This window comes from Tupaia chinensis, unplaced genomic scaffold (assembly GCF_000334495.1).
Source record: "Tupaia chinensis unplaced genomic scaffold, TupChi_1.0 Scaffold000320_1, whole genome shotgun sequence".
NCBI classification, from domain to species: domain Eukaryota; kingdom Metazoa; phylum Chordata; class Mammalia; order Scandentia; family Tupaiidae; genus Tupaia; species Tupaia belangeri.
The window spans coordinates 5,432,998-5,451,154 of record NW_006159813.1 but is presented as its reverse complement, the minus strand read 5'-3'; the positions used below and the strand labels follow the sequence as shown (position 1 = coordinate 5,451,154).

Genomic DNA, 18,157 nt, shown 5'->3' with positions numbered 1-18,157 from the left:
TTCTTCGTTCCCTTTTCTTTCTTTTTTTTTTTTTTTTTTTGGCTGATTATCTGCCGTGTCTGATCCAGGGCCTGAAGAGAAGTAGCATGGCTGGAGGCCAGGGTCTGCTGGCGCCCCCTCCCCGGGGCCGGCCCGGGCTGCAGGTGGTGGGTATCAGATCATGAAGCGGGGATGCCTCAGTGCCAAATCCCAGACCTCTGTCCCGCCAGTGCAGCAGCTTGCAAAAATAATTATTTTGTCAAATAATATTTTCAACTCCTCACCTTCATCCCTCTAGTTACTGCCCCACCTCTAGCTTAGTGCAGAAAAGATCATGTGAGAATGCTTTATTGGGAAAAAATACTCTGACCATCTTCCTCAAGGTCTCCTAAGATGGCTGACCTGCCGGTGCCTGAGAATCGAACCCGTCGGTGTGTGTCCAGGCAGGTTTCCTCTTACACGACTGCTGGGCTTGATCAGGGGCCTCTCGTGTGGCACAGCAGATGACAGATCAGTTTGTAGTTTTCTGCACGTTCACTTTCCAGCCTGAGCTCTACGAAGGCTCCAGGCTTAGCGTGCAGGATCTGCACGTGTGGACCATGCTACTGGTTTTCCAGGAGAGGGAGCGGAGAGTGCTCTCTGCGACCTCCCCACAGAGACGCTGGGCCTGCAGTTGGGCCTACAGTTTGCATGCAGTGTGAGCGCCAGGCATACGAACTCCCTGGAATCCAAAACTGCATGCCTTCCCCAGTCAGCGTTAGCAGTGAGACCAGGGTGTTGTGACCATTGTCCGTGCCGGTCCTGGCCAGCCAGGAGACCTGTAGGGCCTCAGTCAGGCCAGCTCTTGCCCCTGGAGCAGGGCTGGCATTGCCGTGCTGAAGCCAGATGTCCTGTGTGAAAGGCCTGTGGTGAATTTGAAGTCCAGTTTGCCCAAGTTTAGTCCACTTTATTAATTAGCTGACAGTAGGATTCTAAGAAACCCCGTCTGTCTGGATGGAAAGAACAGACGAGTGACCTAGAGTTGGGAGCGGGGTCTCCACTGTGGCAGTGAATAAGAAATAGCCCCAACGCCGTGTGCCAGCTTTCGGGCCAGGCTGGCACCTCAGGGCCCGGCCACCGTAGGGAGCAGTACTCTGAGCCTGAACAGCAGCGTGAGCAGTACGCTCTTGAGTACAGGGGTGAAAAAAACCTGTTGTGGTTTTTAATAAAAATTTTACATCTGGAAAACAGAACAATTCTGGGCTGTTAAAGGTGGTGGAGGGAAGTCTTATGGGCTTTTTCTAAAGGCATGCTCCCTACAGTATGAGCAAACTCTGGTCTGAGGTGCACACCCGGCTTGTGCAGCTGGTTTTCTTTCACATGTGGGAGTGAGGGGCCCAGACGCTGGAGGACTGTGTCCTCCGCTGTCCCTGGATGACTGATGCAGTTTTCATAAACCCTGGAACATTCTTATTTCATTTTAAAGACTTAATTTCCATGGCATCCTCTTAGTGCTTTATTAAAAAAAAGAAAAGAAAAGAAAAAGAAAAAAACACAAGAATGAAATGGACCCTAAAGATACATAAAACTGCCCTCGGTTAAGACAATAATAATAAATTAATTTTTCATTAAAGAGATCAGTTTGAGTAGTTTGCAGAACATGGGTGGAATGTTGTGAGTTTTATTTTGGGGAGAATAGACCTAAATGAAAAAATATCTAAGCAGTCATCCTTTTCAGAAAAAAAAAGAACAAGAATAAACAGAGTCTGATGAAGAATAAGAAGATGAAAATGGGTAGAAATGAGTCGTGTTAGATGGTGCATTTCCCTTGCTGGGAGGGAAGCTCGTGGAGTGGAGAGAGATTTGCGCTGGAGTTCATCAGTGTGGGTCATCGAGTTTTCTGGCCTGCATTTGTTGCCCAGGCCGAGAGGAAAGAGGAGTAAGTTTGTTTCAGGAGGAATGAAGCCAGCCGGGCGTTAGGACTGGATGCTCGTGACCATTGATGTCACCCCAGTATCTGTCCGGTACTCAGTGGGTGCCAAACACTGTATGTCCGTAGTTATTCTCTGAGACGCACCTTTCTTTCTTTCTTTCTTTCTTTTTTTTTTTTCTTAAGAGAGATTTTTGCTATAGGGTACATATCTCACCAGAGAGACAGAAAGTGAGAAAACAACCCCTGGGGGGATAGCCACACCACAGTCCCTTCTCCATTCCCCTACTGGGACCTTGGGCATGCACACACACGTGCCCGATGTGAGTTTTAAGTACTGGGTCCAGCACTCGAACCACAGTCAACTATGTGGGAGTCCAGCAACATAACCATTAGGTCATCTGTGGTCTAAGATGCACTTTAAAAAAAAAATCACATCTACGAAATCAAGGCATGTCTTTTATAATAGCATTATAAAATTGGCAGCATTTTTAACTTTCCGTAAAATAATAGTTCTTCTTAACAACCAGTGGTGTTTTCAATTAAATGAAAGTGTTTTTCACTGAAGGCAAACCTGAAGTAATAGCTTAAGAATTAGAACATTTGTAAGAAGCTTGAATGGGATGGTGAGAAAAAGCCTACAGGAAATAGATCATGAGGGTTTTTTTGTTTGTTTGTTTGATTTTAGTTTAAATTCTGGGGTTCACTGAGCATTTAGAATCTGCACATTTATGCCGTCCATGTAAATTTGAAAATTTTTCAGCCGTTACTTCTTTGTATGGTTTTCTGCATAAATCCCTCTAACCTCTCCTTCTAGGACTTCAGCCACGTGAATGTTAGACCTTTTGATACTTATGGTCCAAGAGGCCATTGAACTCTTCATTTTCTGTTCCAAACGTGCCTTTCTAGTCTTCGATCGCGTATCGTCTGTCGCTCTAACTCCAGGCTCACTGACTTTCCTGTCATCTCTGTTCTGCTGTTGAGTCCACCTAGTGAGTGCGTGTGCGTGTGTTTTCAAAGTATCCGTTCAGTTCTCTCGTATAGTTTCTGTTTCACGGTGGAGAATGGTAACCTCTCTATTGGGTTGTTGGAAAAGTCACAATGCATTTTTGCTTAGAAAAAAGTTTGTCATGTCTTTTCTGACAACCCAATATTCATTTTAACTTTGCCTTGTGGATTATAGTTACAAGAGGTGCTTTAAAATTGTGGATGATTCCCCAAATTTGGGTTATAGTATGGGGTTGACATCTGTTCGTTGTCCCCCCTCCCCCAGAGAATGAGTCGCACTTTGCTGTTTTCTTTTTGTCTTTGGGTATGTCAAGTCATTTTGGATTATATCCCAGATGTTGTAAATGTTATGTCACGTACACTTTGTTATATAATCCTCCAAAGAACATATATATATATTTTTAAAAAGATTTATTTAATTTTATTTATCACTGTTACTTTAAGAATTTTTTAAAATTTAACTTTATTTATTTATTTTAATTTGACCAGAGAGGACAGAATGAGAGAGAGAGAGAAAGTGAGAATGAGAGAGAGAAAGTGAGAAATCAAGCCACCAGGTTCAGGACTCGAACCGTGGTTGGCCATGTGGGAGTCTAGCACCCTTAACCACCATACCACCTGCTGGCCCCAATCACTATTACTTTTTTAAAAATTTGACCAGAGAGAAATGGAAAGTAAGAAAGCAAGCCTCCATGGGACCAGCAGTTGGTGTAATGGCTATGTTGCTGGACTCCCATGTCGTCGACTGCAGTTTGAGTCCCGGACCCAGTGGCTTAAACTCACACTGGGCATGTGTGTGCGTGCCCAAGATCCCGAGAGGAGAATGGAGGAGAAGGGAGTGTGGCGTGGCCATCCTCCTGGGGGCGGGGGTGATTTCTCACTTTCTGTCTCTCTTTCTCTGTCTTTCTGGCAAGCACACGTGCCCTATAGCAAAAACCTCTCCAAAAATAAATAAGCTATATCAGTGTTCCACTGACATCATACCTTTCTATTTGTTCTCTTGCTATCCTTCTCTATACTCTTCCCTTCTCCCACCTGGTTCCACATTGTCTTCAGTATCCCTACTATTTTCACTGCTTTTATGCCCTCTAATATTTCGATCTCTACCATAAAATGCAGATAGTCAATATACATACAATATCTTTCTTTCATAGCCTGGCTTGTTTCACTTAGCAATAGACCCTCCATATCCAAGCAGTTTCTGTCAAATGCCAGAGTCTTATTGTTTATCGCTGAGTAGTATTCCATAGAGTTTATGTGCCACACTTTTTCAGTCCATTCACCTGTTTGTGGACATTTGAGTTGGTTCCATGTCTTAGTGATCATGAATAATGCTGCAATAAACATTAATATGCAAGCACTTTTCCGACTGAGCATTCTTAAGCATTCTCCTGTCCTTTGGATAGATACCCAGAAGTGGGATTGCTGGATCAAATGGTAGTTCTAATTTGTAGATCTTTGACGAACCTCCATATTCTCCACAATGGCTGAACCAGTTTACATTCCCACCAGCAGTGTAGGAGAGTTCCTCTTTCACCACATCCTCACCAACACTTACCACTTTTTATGTTCTTAATCTTAGCCATTCTGACAGGGGCTGGGTGGTATATCATTGTGGTTTTAATCTGCATCTCCCTTATGATGAGGGATGTTGAGCATTTCCTCATAGGATTTTTGGCTCTTCATATGTCTTCCTTAGAGAGATTTTTGTTCAATTCATTTTCCCATCTTTAATTGGATTAATCATATTTTTTCGAGTAAGCTGCTTGAGTTCCCTGTGTATTCTGGTTATCAGTCCCTTGTCTGAGGTATATTTTACAAAAATATTCTCCCATTCTGAGGGTTGTTAGTTCACACTTGTTACCGTGTCCTTTTCCAGCATATTTTTACAAGCCACTAGGTCCTGGACTCAAATCCACAAAGCCAGCCATGTGGGATCCAGCTGCTTTAACCATATGCCACCTGGTTGGGCTGGGCTGTATTGGGTTCTGTTTTTAAGTCATGATGGCAAGTGTGTGTGCACATGTGTGAGCAAGAGAGAGAGTCAGCAGGGTCTGGCCATGTTGTGACCTCCTTTACTCAGCCTCCCAGTTCCTCAGGATCCTGAGTGCCTTCGTGTGCACCTAATGTGTTTCAAGTCGACCAGGCCAGATATCTGAACCACTGTTTGCCTCGTGGCTTCCACCACTGCAGTACAGCATTCTACCTGCACCAGAGGCTGGCTTTCCTTGTGGTTTTGATTTGCATTTCTTCACTGGCTAATGGTGTTGAACATTCTGTCATATGCTTGCCGCCTATTTCTGTGTCCTCTTTGGAGAGATGTCTATTTGGGTCTTTGGCCTGTTTTTCATTGAGTTGTCTTTTTATTATTTTGTTAAGAATTTTTTTAAAATATATTGTAGATTTAAGTCCCTTATTGAGACATGATTTGCAAATATTTCCTCCAACTCTCTGGGTTGTCTGTTCACTTTCTTGATAGTGTCCTTTGAAGCACAGAAGTTTTGTTTATTTATTTATTTGTAAGGTTTTTGTCATAGTGTGTGTGTGTATGTGTGTGTGTGTGCTCACTGGGAGCGACAGAGAGGGAAAGTGAGAAATTACCCCCAAGGGGGATTGGCCATGTCATAATCCCTTCTCCTTCTGTTATTTTGGGCATGTGTGCACATGCGCCCAGCATGATTTTCAAGTCACCAGATTCAGGACTCAGACCTCAGTCAGCCCTGTGGGAGTTCAGCACCTTAATCACTATGCCACCTGTTGGCCTCCAGAAGTTCTTATTTTTTAATAAGTTGGATTGTTTTTCTTTTGTCACTGTGCTGTCAGTGTAATATCTAAGTGACCATTCTTAACCTAGGGTCACAAAGATTTGCTCCTGTTTTTGTTTCCTTGTTTTTCCAGAGTTTTATGATTTGGCCCTTACACTGAGATCTGTTTAGAGTTAATATTTGTATGTCATGTACAAATGTGAGAGCCAACTTCATCCTCTTAGATGTGGATATCCAACCATCCTAACATCATCTGTTGGAGAGACTATTTTTCTCTCATTGAATTGTCTTGGCACCGTTGTCAAAAATCGATTGACCATAAATGTAAGGGTTTATTGTGGACTCTCAATTTTGTTCCATTAGTCGATAGATGTCTGTGTTCTGCCAGTACCATGCAGTCAATCACCTATGGCTTATTGAGGAAGATATTGCACCCCATTTTTATTAAGTAATATATACAAGCATACAGATGTCAGGCAGTTAGTGTAATGCTGGAATTTTTATGAGCAATATGGATACATATTCATGACTGAAATTTAAAATACAGGAATTCACTAGAAATTTCAGTTCCAATTTGAAGTCAAGTGCCTTGTGTTTTGGCCTCATATACCTTAGCATCACTGTCCATAGGCAGTATCGTGGGCTAGCTTGTTAGGAATTCTGCATAGCTCGGCAAGACCGAGGTCCGGAACGACCCAGGGACTGGTCCAAGGAGCTTGTTACTCTGTACCATGTTGATTTTTATGTTCTATACACAGAATGCTCTACCCAACAGAGATGTGGCTTTAATATAGAGAATGCTAAGATTAGCCTAAGCTTGGGAGGATTAAACTGGGCAGTTCTACCTGAAGATATATATCTTTCCAGTTGATGTTTAAAATCAGTCATTCACTGAAGGCTACCATCAGTGCTGATAAAGCTATAGATAAAGCTATTGAGACTACACAAAATCATGTATTGATCTCTTTAAACAACAACAAAAAAACCCTACTGTTTTGATTAATTTAGTCACTTTAAAAACCTACATTTTAATGCCTTTTTTTTTTTTAAACTTTCTGAGTAGAAATGCAATCGAAGGTCAAGTCCTTCTAATGAAACTACCAAACCTGTCTGAATAGGCTTCAGCTTTGCCATCAAATGCAGTTTGACTTATCATCATATGGGACTGTTTAATCAAACCAATAGGAAGCGAACCCAGAGTTATGACGCCCCCCCCAATTAAAGAGTCTCAGAGCTAGCTTCTTGCCTGACAAATACGAAGTGGTGGCGAGCGTGTGGCTCTGCTGCCTGCTGTTGGAGCGAGCGAGTGGGGCGTAAATGTTGCATTTGCTCCATCTGCAAGTGTTAGAATAAGTTATTCCAAGCTCTTAACACAGGACCAACCAGAGCGTGCCTCCCTCTCAGTTCCAGCACGTTTTCCTGCCCATCAGATGGATGCTCCTCTGCTGGAGTCTTTGGAAGGTTCTGGTGTCTTTTGTTTTAATTGGCGGGCTAGGGCCGACTCCTATGGTGTGATTTTCATTAGAGAGAGGCTGGAGAGAAGGAGTGTTGGAACAGACCTCGAAGCCCAACCATGAATATTAAACATAATACAATTACAGCTTGCGGACCAATTATTTTTCTTTTCAGTGGGCAAAGTTGATGAATGCTCGCTAGATAGGGATGCACAGTCTCTACCACTGGCTGCCGCTTGTCCCTGGAATCAGTGGTCTTGGCATGTTTCCGTGGCCATTTGCTGGGTTACCTGTTTCCCTGCACCGCCTGTTTGATTTGCGCGCTGAGGTGACGGGCTTTGCCAAGGTGCGCCGCCTTTCACGTGGGGGCAGCACACTGTCCGGTGTTCACGGCACACACCTTTTTTTTAATGCGGATTGGAGACTGTGAGGACTTAGCACACCGTGCGGCTTGCTGTGCGTCTGTCAGCGCGCAGCCAGACCGATGCCGCTCCACGGAGCTGTCAGACACACACTTTTCCTTTTCTCCTGCGGGGAGAAGCTCAAGTCTGCTTGGCCTGTCTCTGCTTTCCTTAGTGCTATAAAACACACTCCTGTCCTGTCTGGGTGCGTTGTTTATTTAGTTTGGAGCCATCCATGCTGGTATACAATAGGAAAACAGATGGCAAACTTTGAACTTCTGGACCAAATTTGTGTTTGCCTTTGTCTCCTTAACAGCCAAACTGTAAATTATGGAGTATAAATATTCAACAGAGGAGCTCTTGATGGAGATCACCACAGCAGAATAGACCCGTTAACCAAACAGGCATTGAAAAGTACTTGAGCTAAAAACGCCCGCCTCCCCACGCCAGCCCTGTTCGAGCTCCCGTTGGAGCCTGGAGGGAGAATTTGACGGCGTTTATACTTCTGTCTTCTCTGCCCACACGGCTTAGTTCTCTTGCAAATGCCCAGCGATAACGGTCTGCAAATGCTAAGGGGAAGAGGGAGACCTTCTCTTCGAGGTATATTTCATGGTCTGAGTCTGTCTGGTCCGGGAAGGGGGTGTTGCATGGCATTCCATGGCAACCCGGCTTTACTTATCCACGTCTCCTCATTGTCCAAGACCTAACACATCTGTCCTCTGTGTTCTGAACCATGTGCCTGTATTTTCAACACTTTTTTTAGTATTGATAAATAGTTACGCGTATTTATGGGATATGGTGTGAGTTTGCAGTACAAGAACACAATTCATAGATGGGGCAATCTGTATCCCATTGTCTCAGACAGTTGTCATTTCTTTCCGCTGGGGACATTCAGAGTCCCCTCTCTCAGCTGACCTAAAATACACAGGAAGTTGTTAACTACCCTCACGCCGCTGGACTTGATAGTCCTAAAACTTGTCACTCTTTGCTGTTTGCAGTCGTGTCGTCAGTCACCGTCTCGCCCCCCATCCTCCCCAATCTTCTACCCTCCACTTCTGTGAGAAGACTATATGCCAGGGACCTCAAAGAGTGTGGGAAAATGGAATTAAAGTGCAAGTTTATTTTGGTGCCAAAAAGTTTTGAAACCTATGCATAGTTTTTTCAAATATAAATGACAGAGTCTAATTGCTTTAAGAATTAATTTTATTTAATGTTATTATTACCTTTTCATTTGACCAGAGAGAGACAGAGAGCAAGCAAGTCGCCGGGTCCAGGAATCCAACCACGGTCAGCCACGTGGGTGCCCAGCACCCTGACTACCACACCACCCGTCAGCCCCAGCATAGTCTTTTCATAACATTCCCAAGAACTTTTTGAAGACCCCGTGTATGTTATCCTGTTTTACGTCGCGTGACCCAAGATATATTGGGCTGTAGGAAAAGTCATGACATATTTTTCTGTTTTTCTATGCAAAATGTGACTTTCCAGCCACCCGTTATTTTCTAAATTAGGAAAGACCATGCGTACTGGAGTGTAATTAAGGTCCGTGTGCAGCCTGAGTAACAGGCCCGCGCGTCCTCCACTCAGCTCAGGAAACAGAGCGTGACTGAAGGCCGCCCGTGCCTCCCTGGCTTCAGCGAGTCCCTGGTTTTCAGACAAGAGTCAGTGCCTGCAATGAAGGGCGAGAGCCCCCCGCGTGGCCCTCCTCTGCGTTGCCACTGCTCTCCAGGAGGGCTGCCCTGAACATTTTGAGTACGTTCTTCTACAGTTTTACCTTTTACGTTTTTCAGTTTGGGACCAGCCCTGTGGTCTGGTGGTGAGGGCACCCGGCTCTCACTGGCTGAACCCCGGCCCCGTCAGCTTGGAAAACACACAGTGTGTGCCCAATCCGCGACAGGACGGAGACATGCAGAAGGGATTGTGGTGGCACCGCACCGCACTGCACCGGGGGACGCTGTCTCCCTCTTCCGCTCTCTCTGGCTAGCACACAAGCCCTCAAAACCTTTGTCTGTTTTATTTAAACAGGTAGCGTAGACCCTCAAAATTGAATTCAGAAGCGCAGTGTAACATAAAGGGGGCAGTCCGTGTCCTGGGCCCCCCTCTTCCCTCGTGGCCTCCTCAGTGGTACACACTTACCAGAGCACCCAGAGGGGCCGTCTGCGCAACTGTCCTCACTGCGGGAGGCTGCCGCCGGCCTCGCCGCGTCCCCGTGTGCCTGTACCATGACCAGCTTGCCCAGCCCCCCACAGATGGGGTGCTGAATTGCCGCCCACACACACTCGCTAAAATGCACGGCAGCTCACATGTTGTTCTGATTTTCCCTCCCAGTCTAATTATCGTTCCTTAATAGGTAATGTCTTTTTTACGCAGATCACTTTTAACTAATTGTATTTATTCATTCATTTTAATTTGACCAGAGAGAAACACAGAGAGGGAAAGTAAGAAAGCAAGCCGCCAAGTCCAGGATTCAAACCACAGTCGGCCACATGCGAGTGTCCAGAGCCCCAACCACCACGCCAACTGCTGTCCCCGCAGAGCACTTTTAAGATCTCTGTATTTTGTATATCCCCTTTTTAGAAAAATATTACTCCTGGGGACCAGCAGTTAGCATAATGGCTATGTCACTGGACCCCCATGTAGCCAACCACGGTTTGAGTCCTGGACCCAGTGGTTTAAACTCATGCCAGGCGCATGTGCGTGCGTGCCCAAGATCCCAAGAGGAAAATGAAGGAGAAGGGATTGTGGCGTGGCCATCCCCCCGGGAAGTGATTTCTCGCTTTCTGTCTCTCTCTCTTTCCGGCGAGTGCTCATGCCCTATAGCAAAAAATTAAAAAAAAAAAAAAAAAAAAGGAAAAAATATTACTGCTAGGTCTGTGTTTCATTTTATTCATTCTGGTGCTTACTGGCCGGACTGTGTCTTTCGCTAGCTAAGGAGAACGTCAGCTGGGAGCGGGTTGGTTACTGCTGCTTCGACGCGTTTCATTTTCTTCTGGATACGCAGAGCGCCCCCTTCTGTCCTTCAGGCTCTTGCTTCTCCCTCTTTCACACTTTTCATCTGATTCTCACTCTGTGTCCCACTCGGGGCCATTTCTTCAGACTTACCTTCCATTTCACGAATCTCTAATAGTCCCTGGGAATGTAATTTCAGGACTGTATTTTTATTCACAAAAGTATTCACGTTTTTTAAAAGCAGGGGTCTCGATAGCCTTCTCTCTCTGAAAGCAGGCTCAGGGCTCTCAGTCTGGCCCAGGACAGGGCTAAGATCTGGACCCACTGGTCCTGGCGTCGGCACCATCCCGTTGCCCAGCCTGCCACACAGGCGGCTGGAGTTGCAGCTCAGGCTCTCTAGGCTGGGTTTGAACTTGGGCCCTGGAAAGTGGCTTACCTTATGAGGTCAGCAGTGCACGTAAATGGGCGTTTGTTGTATTTTACCCAGCATGGCGTGGTTTGTGGAGGAAGGGTCAAACTGTCTGAAACTGAAACCCCTTCTTTTGCCACTAAACACAGTAATGGCTTGTATGTCTACACGTGTGGGCACGCCCGGCTTGCAGTTCTCTGAGTACAGTTGCTGGGGCAGAAGTGAGACGGATCTGTGACTGTTACACATTGCCCAGTCACCCCCTACAGAGCGATGGGTGCTCACGGCAGCCCGCGAGAAGGCCCTCTCTGTCCCCCTACAGGCCATTGCCGGATGTTCTCTTCAAGTAGGTAGGGAACAGGGGCCTTGCGTCCTGTCCTTTCTCTTTCTCTACGATCAGTAAACTCGAATATCTTACCTGTGTGTAAAAGCCGTTAGTGCATTTCTTTGAATTAAAAAAAGAACTTCCTGGGACCAGCAGATGGCGTAATGGTTACATCACTGGACTCCCACATGGCCTACCATGGTTTGAGTCCTAGACCTGGCAGCTTAAAACTCACTGAGCGCGTACACCCTGTAGCGAAAGTCTCTCTGAAGAAAGTTTTCTCTCTTAATTTAAAATTGGGTTGCCAATATTTACTATTAATTTGCAGGCACTTCTTCTAAGAAATTAATCCTAACTATTGCAAATTTTATTCTTCCCAGTCTATAGTTTTCCTTGATTTTAGTTTTTCCCCCCCTCCTCTACTTTGGAAAAATTGGAGCGCGTACACCCTGTAGCGAAAGTCTCTCTGAAGAAAGTTTTCTCTCTTAATTTAAAATTGGGTTGCCAATATTTACTATTAATTTGCAGGCACTTCTTCTAAGAAATTAATCCTAACTATTGCAAATTTTATTCTTCCCAGTCTATAGTTTTCCTTGATTTTAGTTTTTCCCCCCCTCCTCTACTTTGGAAAAATTGTAAGCTGTTTTCCCAGTCTATAGTTTTCCTTGATTTTAGTTCCCCCCCCCCTCTAATCTGGAAAAATTTTAAGCTGTTTTAGGGGAAAAAATAGTACTTTTTCTTTTTGGTTTCTAGGTTTTATATTTAGGAAGACGTACCCTATTATGGACATTTAACTGCCAGAGAAAAAGCGCCCCCACTGGGATGCAGGCACACTGCGGTCTCTGTCCTCCATTTCTCTGCCCTGTTGGGATCCCCCTAGCGTTCGTCAGTGCCCTGGGGCTGGGATCTGGCCCCTGGGCATGGTGTGTGACCAGTGCGCTGCTGTGCCAGCCCTCTGAGGATCTTATAGTTTCTGTTGAACTCTGTGAGACCTCTAGAATTTGGGTGTCATCTCTAACGCTTTTTCTCAACTTGGAGAAATCTGTAAAGTATCTTGCCTTTCATTAAGGTTTATTATAAGATCCTTGATTACATTTTAAAAGCTAGTCATTTGTACAAAACAATTTTTATATTTCGATTGTGAAATGACAAATTCTGCCCACTTCTCCCCCATTTCCCTCTTACGAGGAGAGGCACAGACACCCTGAAAGTCTTGCACTGTGATCCCCTCCCCCTCCGCAGGCAGCATTGTGGGGGCTCACGCACCTGTTGTGTTCAGGTAGCTCTGGACGTAAGCCAGCAGCGTCCCCCTGTGGCTAACCATTTCAAAAGAACAAAGAAATACGGGGCTGTCAGAAAAGTCATGATCATTTTTGCATGGTAAAACAGAAAAATATATTATGCCTTTTCTAGTGACCCAGTAATCACGGTGAAAGTGCATCCCCGGGGATGGGCATCATATTTCTCTTCCTCTCGGCATCCACAGGAACAGCCAGGGTTTTCTTCTTCTCCTCTGCTTTAAGGTACACGCTGTGGCTTGTAGTCGCTGATCTTCGCTCCCATCTGCAGCTTCGTCGTGCCCCGGCAGGGTGGACATAGAACACTCCTGCCGAGGGTCGGGGCAGTTGACACAGCCGCGGATGGAGCTGTTCCTCACAGGGTTCGTTGTCACGTTCCCCCCCCCCGCCTCCTTTGCGGGGGATTCTCGTTTCTTAGCTTTTCCCGTTTGCTCTCGATTATTTCATCTGTTTTGATTTTTTATCTCCTGGGGGTCAGTTTTGGTAATTCTGTCTTTTCTAGAAAGTCATTTATTCATCTCAGTTTTCAAACGTGGACATTAAAAAATTAACAGAAGAAACAGTTGCACGACAGAACTCGGTTCGTGTCCTTTTGCGCTGTCTCCTGCCGGGCAGTTGGGGCAGACGTTCAGTGCGTTGCGATTTATACAGCGCCCTCCCTCCTCCGGTGCTCTTCTCCTGTCTTCTCTTCCGTGTCATCCGCAACTATGCTGCATTTACTGGGTTTACCGGGTGACCATTTGACACCCTGCTTGCTAAGGGTGGTCGGTCACCTGTGCATCTTCCTACCCCGCCACGCGCGCTCACACTCAGAGCTGTCGTCTTCCCGAGCTGCTCATTGGCACCGCGCTGTTGGGTTGTGGTGGCGGTGCCTTGCAGTCCCCGTATGTCTCCGTGTGACTTCAGTGAGGGTCCACAGGTGTCATCACTGCGGTCCTTTTCTGTTAAAGAGAAAAGTTTTCATTTTGCCTTCACGCTTGGTAGGTGAGCAAGGTGTGGAACTTTGACTCAAAATAACAGATGTGTGCTTAGGAGCCGTGACCTTCTTCACAGGCTCTGAACTTACTGACAAATTTTGCCCCATTCCATTTTAGTTCTTATAACTTATTTCAAGAACTAACTTTGGCTGTGTTCATAGTGGTTAAGAGATTTCTGTCTCCTTTTCCAGTTTATCCTCATCTGAAAATTCAGTAGACACTTGATTAAAAGCCGCTTTTAAAGAGTTCCTTTAGGTTGTTATTACAAGGCCAGGAATTATTTTAGGATTGTTGTTGGGTCATCAGAAAAATCGTGACGTGTTTCTCTCTGGAAAAATGCGTCATGGCTTTTCCGACGACCCAGCCCGTAAGCTAGCTGCCTCCGCTTTCTCCATGGCGGTGGGGACGGTGAACTTAAAAGCTGCGTTAGATCCCCCAAGACTGCCCGCCCTAACCAGGCAAAGACAGGGGCCGCCGACCCATGGCGTGGATTCACCTCTTACCCCATCAGCAGGGTGACCGTTGCGTGGTCCAGAGCGACGGCCCCGACAGACGGCTGTGTACAGTCAGTGCCAGGCTAGCCGCAGCTTCCTGCTAAGCAAACTTGCTCCCGGCGTAGGTGTCTGCCCCCACGGAGCAGGTTACATGGGCTCTTGGGCAGCCGCGATCCATGCCCTGGGTCCGTCTCTGCAGCACTCCGACTGCGTGCTGGTTAGGAGATAAAAGTTTGTATTACAGATGTTTGCACCTGAGGGGTTTCACCTAGAAATGTTGTCCTGAAGTGGGGAGGACACGGTGATTTCAGGTTTTAAATCCACTTCCTTCTCCGCTCGTGTCCTCCCAGGGTGCGGATCCATGACCTCCGCATGGACAAGATCGCCCTGTCACTCTCCGCCCACCAGCTAGGGGTCTCTGCTGTCCAGATGGACGACTGGAAGATCGTCAGCGGGGGCGAGGAGGGCCTGGTGTGTGTGTGGGATTACCGGATGAACCAGAAGCTGTGGGAAGTACACTCCAGGTAAGCTCTGAGTCACAGCGGCGCTGTCAGAAGCAGGCCCACTTGGAAATGTGTAACCAGCGGGGCTGTAAATGTGCTACCGTGCTGCGTGAGCCCTCCCTGTGGCCCGAGGAGCAAGCTGCTGTGACTCCCTGTCTCAGACATCACCCCTGCTATTTTTTAATCGGGCCTGCGCCTTGCAAAACGGAACTACTTCCTTACAAGTGCTGTTCTGGGTACTTCAGGGTTCCTCCATCTGACCCAGCAGGGACAGTGACTCACTGCAGGGAGCCGGCTGGGCCTGAGCAGGCTAGGGCCCCCCATGCAGGGCGGGTGTGCTGCCCCAGGCCCACCCCTCCACTGCAGTCCGCAACTGTCCGTTTGTACGTCCCTCACTCTGAAGGGATTGAGGCCCCAGCCAAGGAAGGATTCGCACTTTCAGCCTCTGCTGCCAATACCTGAGAGGTAGCCCTACTTGATGGCCTTACCACCGGGCAGTCTCCGGGGACGGGCCAGCTGGCCGCACGTTTACAGTGGGCCTGCTCCTTACGCTTAGAGCAGACCTGGGGGCTTGCTTCCTCACTTTGTCTCTTGCTCTCTCTCCGGGAGACCCTGTTCTGAGGAGGCAGGGTTTCCCACAGTACTGGGTAGAGAGACCTTTACAGGCCAGGGGACTGACCATAGAGGAGGCACCACCCAAGGCCTGCAGCTGGGAATGGATTTGTTCCCTGAAAGTCAAGGTGGACCAGGCTGGTGAGGACTGGAGCTAGGGGATTTGATTAGATCAGAGCCCTGCATGGTCTACGCTGCCCAGTCCTGTCCCTCCCTTGCTAAATACAGAAGCCTTTTCTGCCTTCTGTGGTAATGCACTGAGTTGCCACTAGGTGGTGCCAAAAGACAGCTAACACTCCCAGGCGCTCCTCCCAGAACTCCGCCTTAAGGAAAACCAGTATTTGTTTTAAACCCGTTTCCAGAGCCTGCCTTTCCGCCCCTGTGGGCGCTGCAGGTCTCACTCCTTGGTGTGTGTAGGGCCATTCAGGGGCCGGCCAGGAAGGAAGGCCTTCCTCCTGGTGTGGTCCTGCCCCAGAGCGCACTCTGTACCTGCATGTTCCACGGTCCGTTGTCACCAGCATGGCTGATGCCTCCCTCTCCACCGTCTCTGGTCCGGAATCGGGACTCGCTCCCATTCTTGAGTTTGCCCGTCTCTCAGCTGGCGTTTGGTGAGGCTCATGTCCTGCCCACACTCCCTCGGTCCTCGGTGCCTGCCCCAGTGGGGCTGCGGGTACGTCGGGACTCTCAGAGAACAGGCGACGTCATCACCTCAGAGAGCTTGGGACGGTCAGCCAGGTCACACCTCCAGCTCGTGCCTGTGCTCCCGAGCCTCTTCCCCTCTGCAGACCCCGCCTCTCCCAGTCTGCCCCCCACACTCTGACCCCTGCTCCCCTCGCCAAGTGTGTGCTGCCGTGGCTCGTCTCCCACGTGCAGGGAGCAGCTTACCTTCGTCAGCAGCTGCGTCCTCTGCAGGCAGCGCCCGTCTCCCAGCTCCGCTGCACCAGAGCTCTAGGAAGAATAGGAGCTTGTTCCCTGGAGCTGTTTCGTTCCAAGATTGGCTCCATGTGCTTCTGCCCCAGTGTGTGTGTCTACGCTGGGCCTGGATGGGAGTAGGAGCTTATGCATTAAGTCCACTCCCGCCCCCCAGAGCGGACCCTGGCTCCGAGCTTGGGTGATGAACACCCAGCCAACCTGTCAAGGTGTTCTTTCTGACACACCAGGCTGTGGGGTCTAGGGGGGACACTGCCCCGTGGGGGGCTTTCCCTTCTTTGAAGGAGGAACTGGGCCAGGGCGACCTCGAGCCCCTTGTAGCTCTGAGCTTCCTAGTCTGGCAGCTGTCGGGGGCCTTCCCTTACCCGCGCACTCTCCACTGTTGTGTTCCAGACACCCCGTCCGCCACCTCTCCTTCAACAGCCACAGCCTCATCACGGCCAACGTGCCGTACGAGCGGGTGGTGCGGAACGCCGACCTGGACAGCTTCACCACACACAGGAGGTCAGGGGGCAGGTCGGGCTGGGTTTGTACGGGTGCAGAAAAGACGTCTTAGCGTCCTGCATGCCACTGTGCCCTCTGGGCCAGGGGTTGCCATTCTGAGGGGCAGGTGGCAGGTATGAGGCCCTCCCATGCTCCAGGCACCTGCCCAAAGGGCTTCCTGGGGCATCTCATGCATCTGCAGAAGGGATATGTGGGAGGGAGGATGATCATCCCCGAGCGGTGACCTCCTGGTCCCAGGACCAGCCTGCCACCCCACGAGTGCCGTGCCATTCTCAGCCCTCCCCCCTCGGCACTTAATTCGCTCCCTCAAGCTTGTCCACGTGGTGCTGAGCTGGGACTTGATCTGACACACTGTGGGCCTAGCCTGTTTGTCCAGGTGACTCACTGGCCTGTGGGACAGAAGCCATCGGGGCTGACAACGCAAAACTGACCTGCCACCCTTTGTGCTCCCTGTAGGCACCGGGGGCTGATCCACGCCTACGAGTTTGCGGTAGACCAGTTGGCCTTTCAGAGCCCGCTGCCCATCTGCCGTCCTTCCTGTGACACCGCGGCTGGCCACAACTACGACCTGGCACTGGCCTTTCCCCATGACCACGTGTAGGGGGACTGCCTCATCGGGACCAGGGAGAGAAACCAGCTGGGCCCTCCCTGCCTTCATGTCCCCTCCGCTATTCCCCGCCCCTCAGTCACTTGGGCTGTCTGTCCTCGGCCTTGTGGCTACAGGTACCACACTTGATTCAAACACTGCCTTCTCCTCCACGCACCGAGACCTCTGCTTAGGCCCCCCCACCCCACCCACTTGGACTCGCCGCTCTCTTGGTGGCAGCTCTTCCCCCAAGGCCAGAATGAGCCCAGCTCACCCAGGCCGCTCTCCGGACTCTCCCTGGGGCCTTGGCGTGCGCTGGTCTCTGGCTCACCGCTCTCCCCGGTGGCCTGTGCGGGCGCCTCCAGCACTGTATGGCGGTACTTCTGCATCCCTTGAACCGTGCTGTATAGGACGTGTTTATACAGTTATTTCATTAACGACTGTTGGCTGACTGCTGTGTCTATAAGCCCGGATACAAAGTCAGCACATCCCTCCTCTTCATCCCCACAGGGCAGCAGGCACCCCTCTAGTAGACGAGGGGGAAGATGCAACATGGGCGGGGCACCTTAGACACCGTAAACAGCCTCCCCTCCCAACATTAGAGCAACCCCGGCCCTCAGCACCAGCAGCACCCACCTCCTGGGGCATCACAGTACCAAAGCAAAAGGGTAAACTACAGAGAAACCACATCCGTGCTTGTACCTGTGCCCAGGGCAGGACCAGGCTCTGGCCCGGTCATGGCGGCACAGCAGGAGCTCAGAGCTCTGCCCTGCTGGCAGCTATGTTGGAGACGGGGTCCTGTGTCCAGGTCAGCCTGTGCAGGCCGGGCCCGCACGTTGGTGCCCATGATCCGGCTAGCTCGGGGAGTACCCCAGCATGCTAGCCTTTGAGGGTGCCTGGCTGTTGCTTATGGAAAGAAAGGACTTAATAAATCAGCAGTCTATCCAATAGCTGCATACAGAACTTCCCGCACAAGACTGGCCACACAGAAACCTCGATGCTACCACAGGCCAGGGCCACAGACCCCAACGCAGTAGCCCTCGTGAGCAACAAA

General features: G+C 49.0%; 1 protein-coding gene and 1 long non-coding RNA gene across 2 annotated transcripts in view; one reads left to right on the top strand and one right to left on the bottom strand.

Annotated features, from left to right (window-relative positions):
• The window catches only part of FBXW8 (F-box and WD repeat domain containing 8), a 136,955-nt gene extending 119,411 nt beyond the window's left edge, over window positions 1–17,544 (top strand). The window contains exons 9-11 of the mRNA XM_006151574.3: window positions 14,319–14,492; window positions 16,407–16,517; window positions 16,974–17,544. Coding sequence (XP_006151636.1) covers window positions 14,319–14,492; window positions 16,407–16,517; window positions 16,974–17,118 — 430 coding nt within the window. The 3' untranslated portion in view covers window positions 17,119–17,544. The remainder of the gene's footprint in view (window positions 1–14,318; window positions 14,493–16,406; window positions 16,518–16,973) is intronic.
• On the bottom strand, window positions 11,921–16,517 carry LOC114008322 (uncharacterized). The gene is made up of 5 exons (XR_003549885.1): window positions 16,379–16,517; window positions 15,969–16,122; window positions 15,573–15,800; window positions 13,978–14,182; window positions 11,921–13,438 (listed from the first exon to the last, which is right to left on the bottom strand). It is a non-coding gene; the product is annotated as an uncharacterized LOC114008322 (long non-coding RNA).
• Window positions 17,545–18,157: the final 613 nt, after the last annotated feature.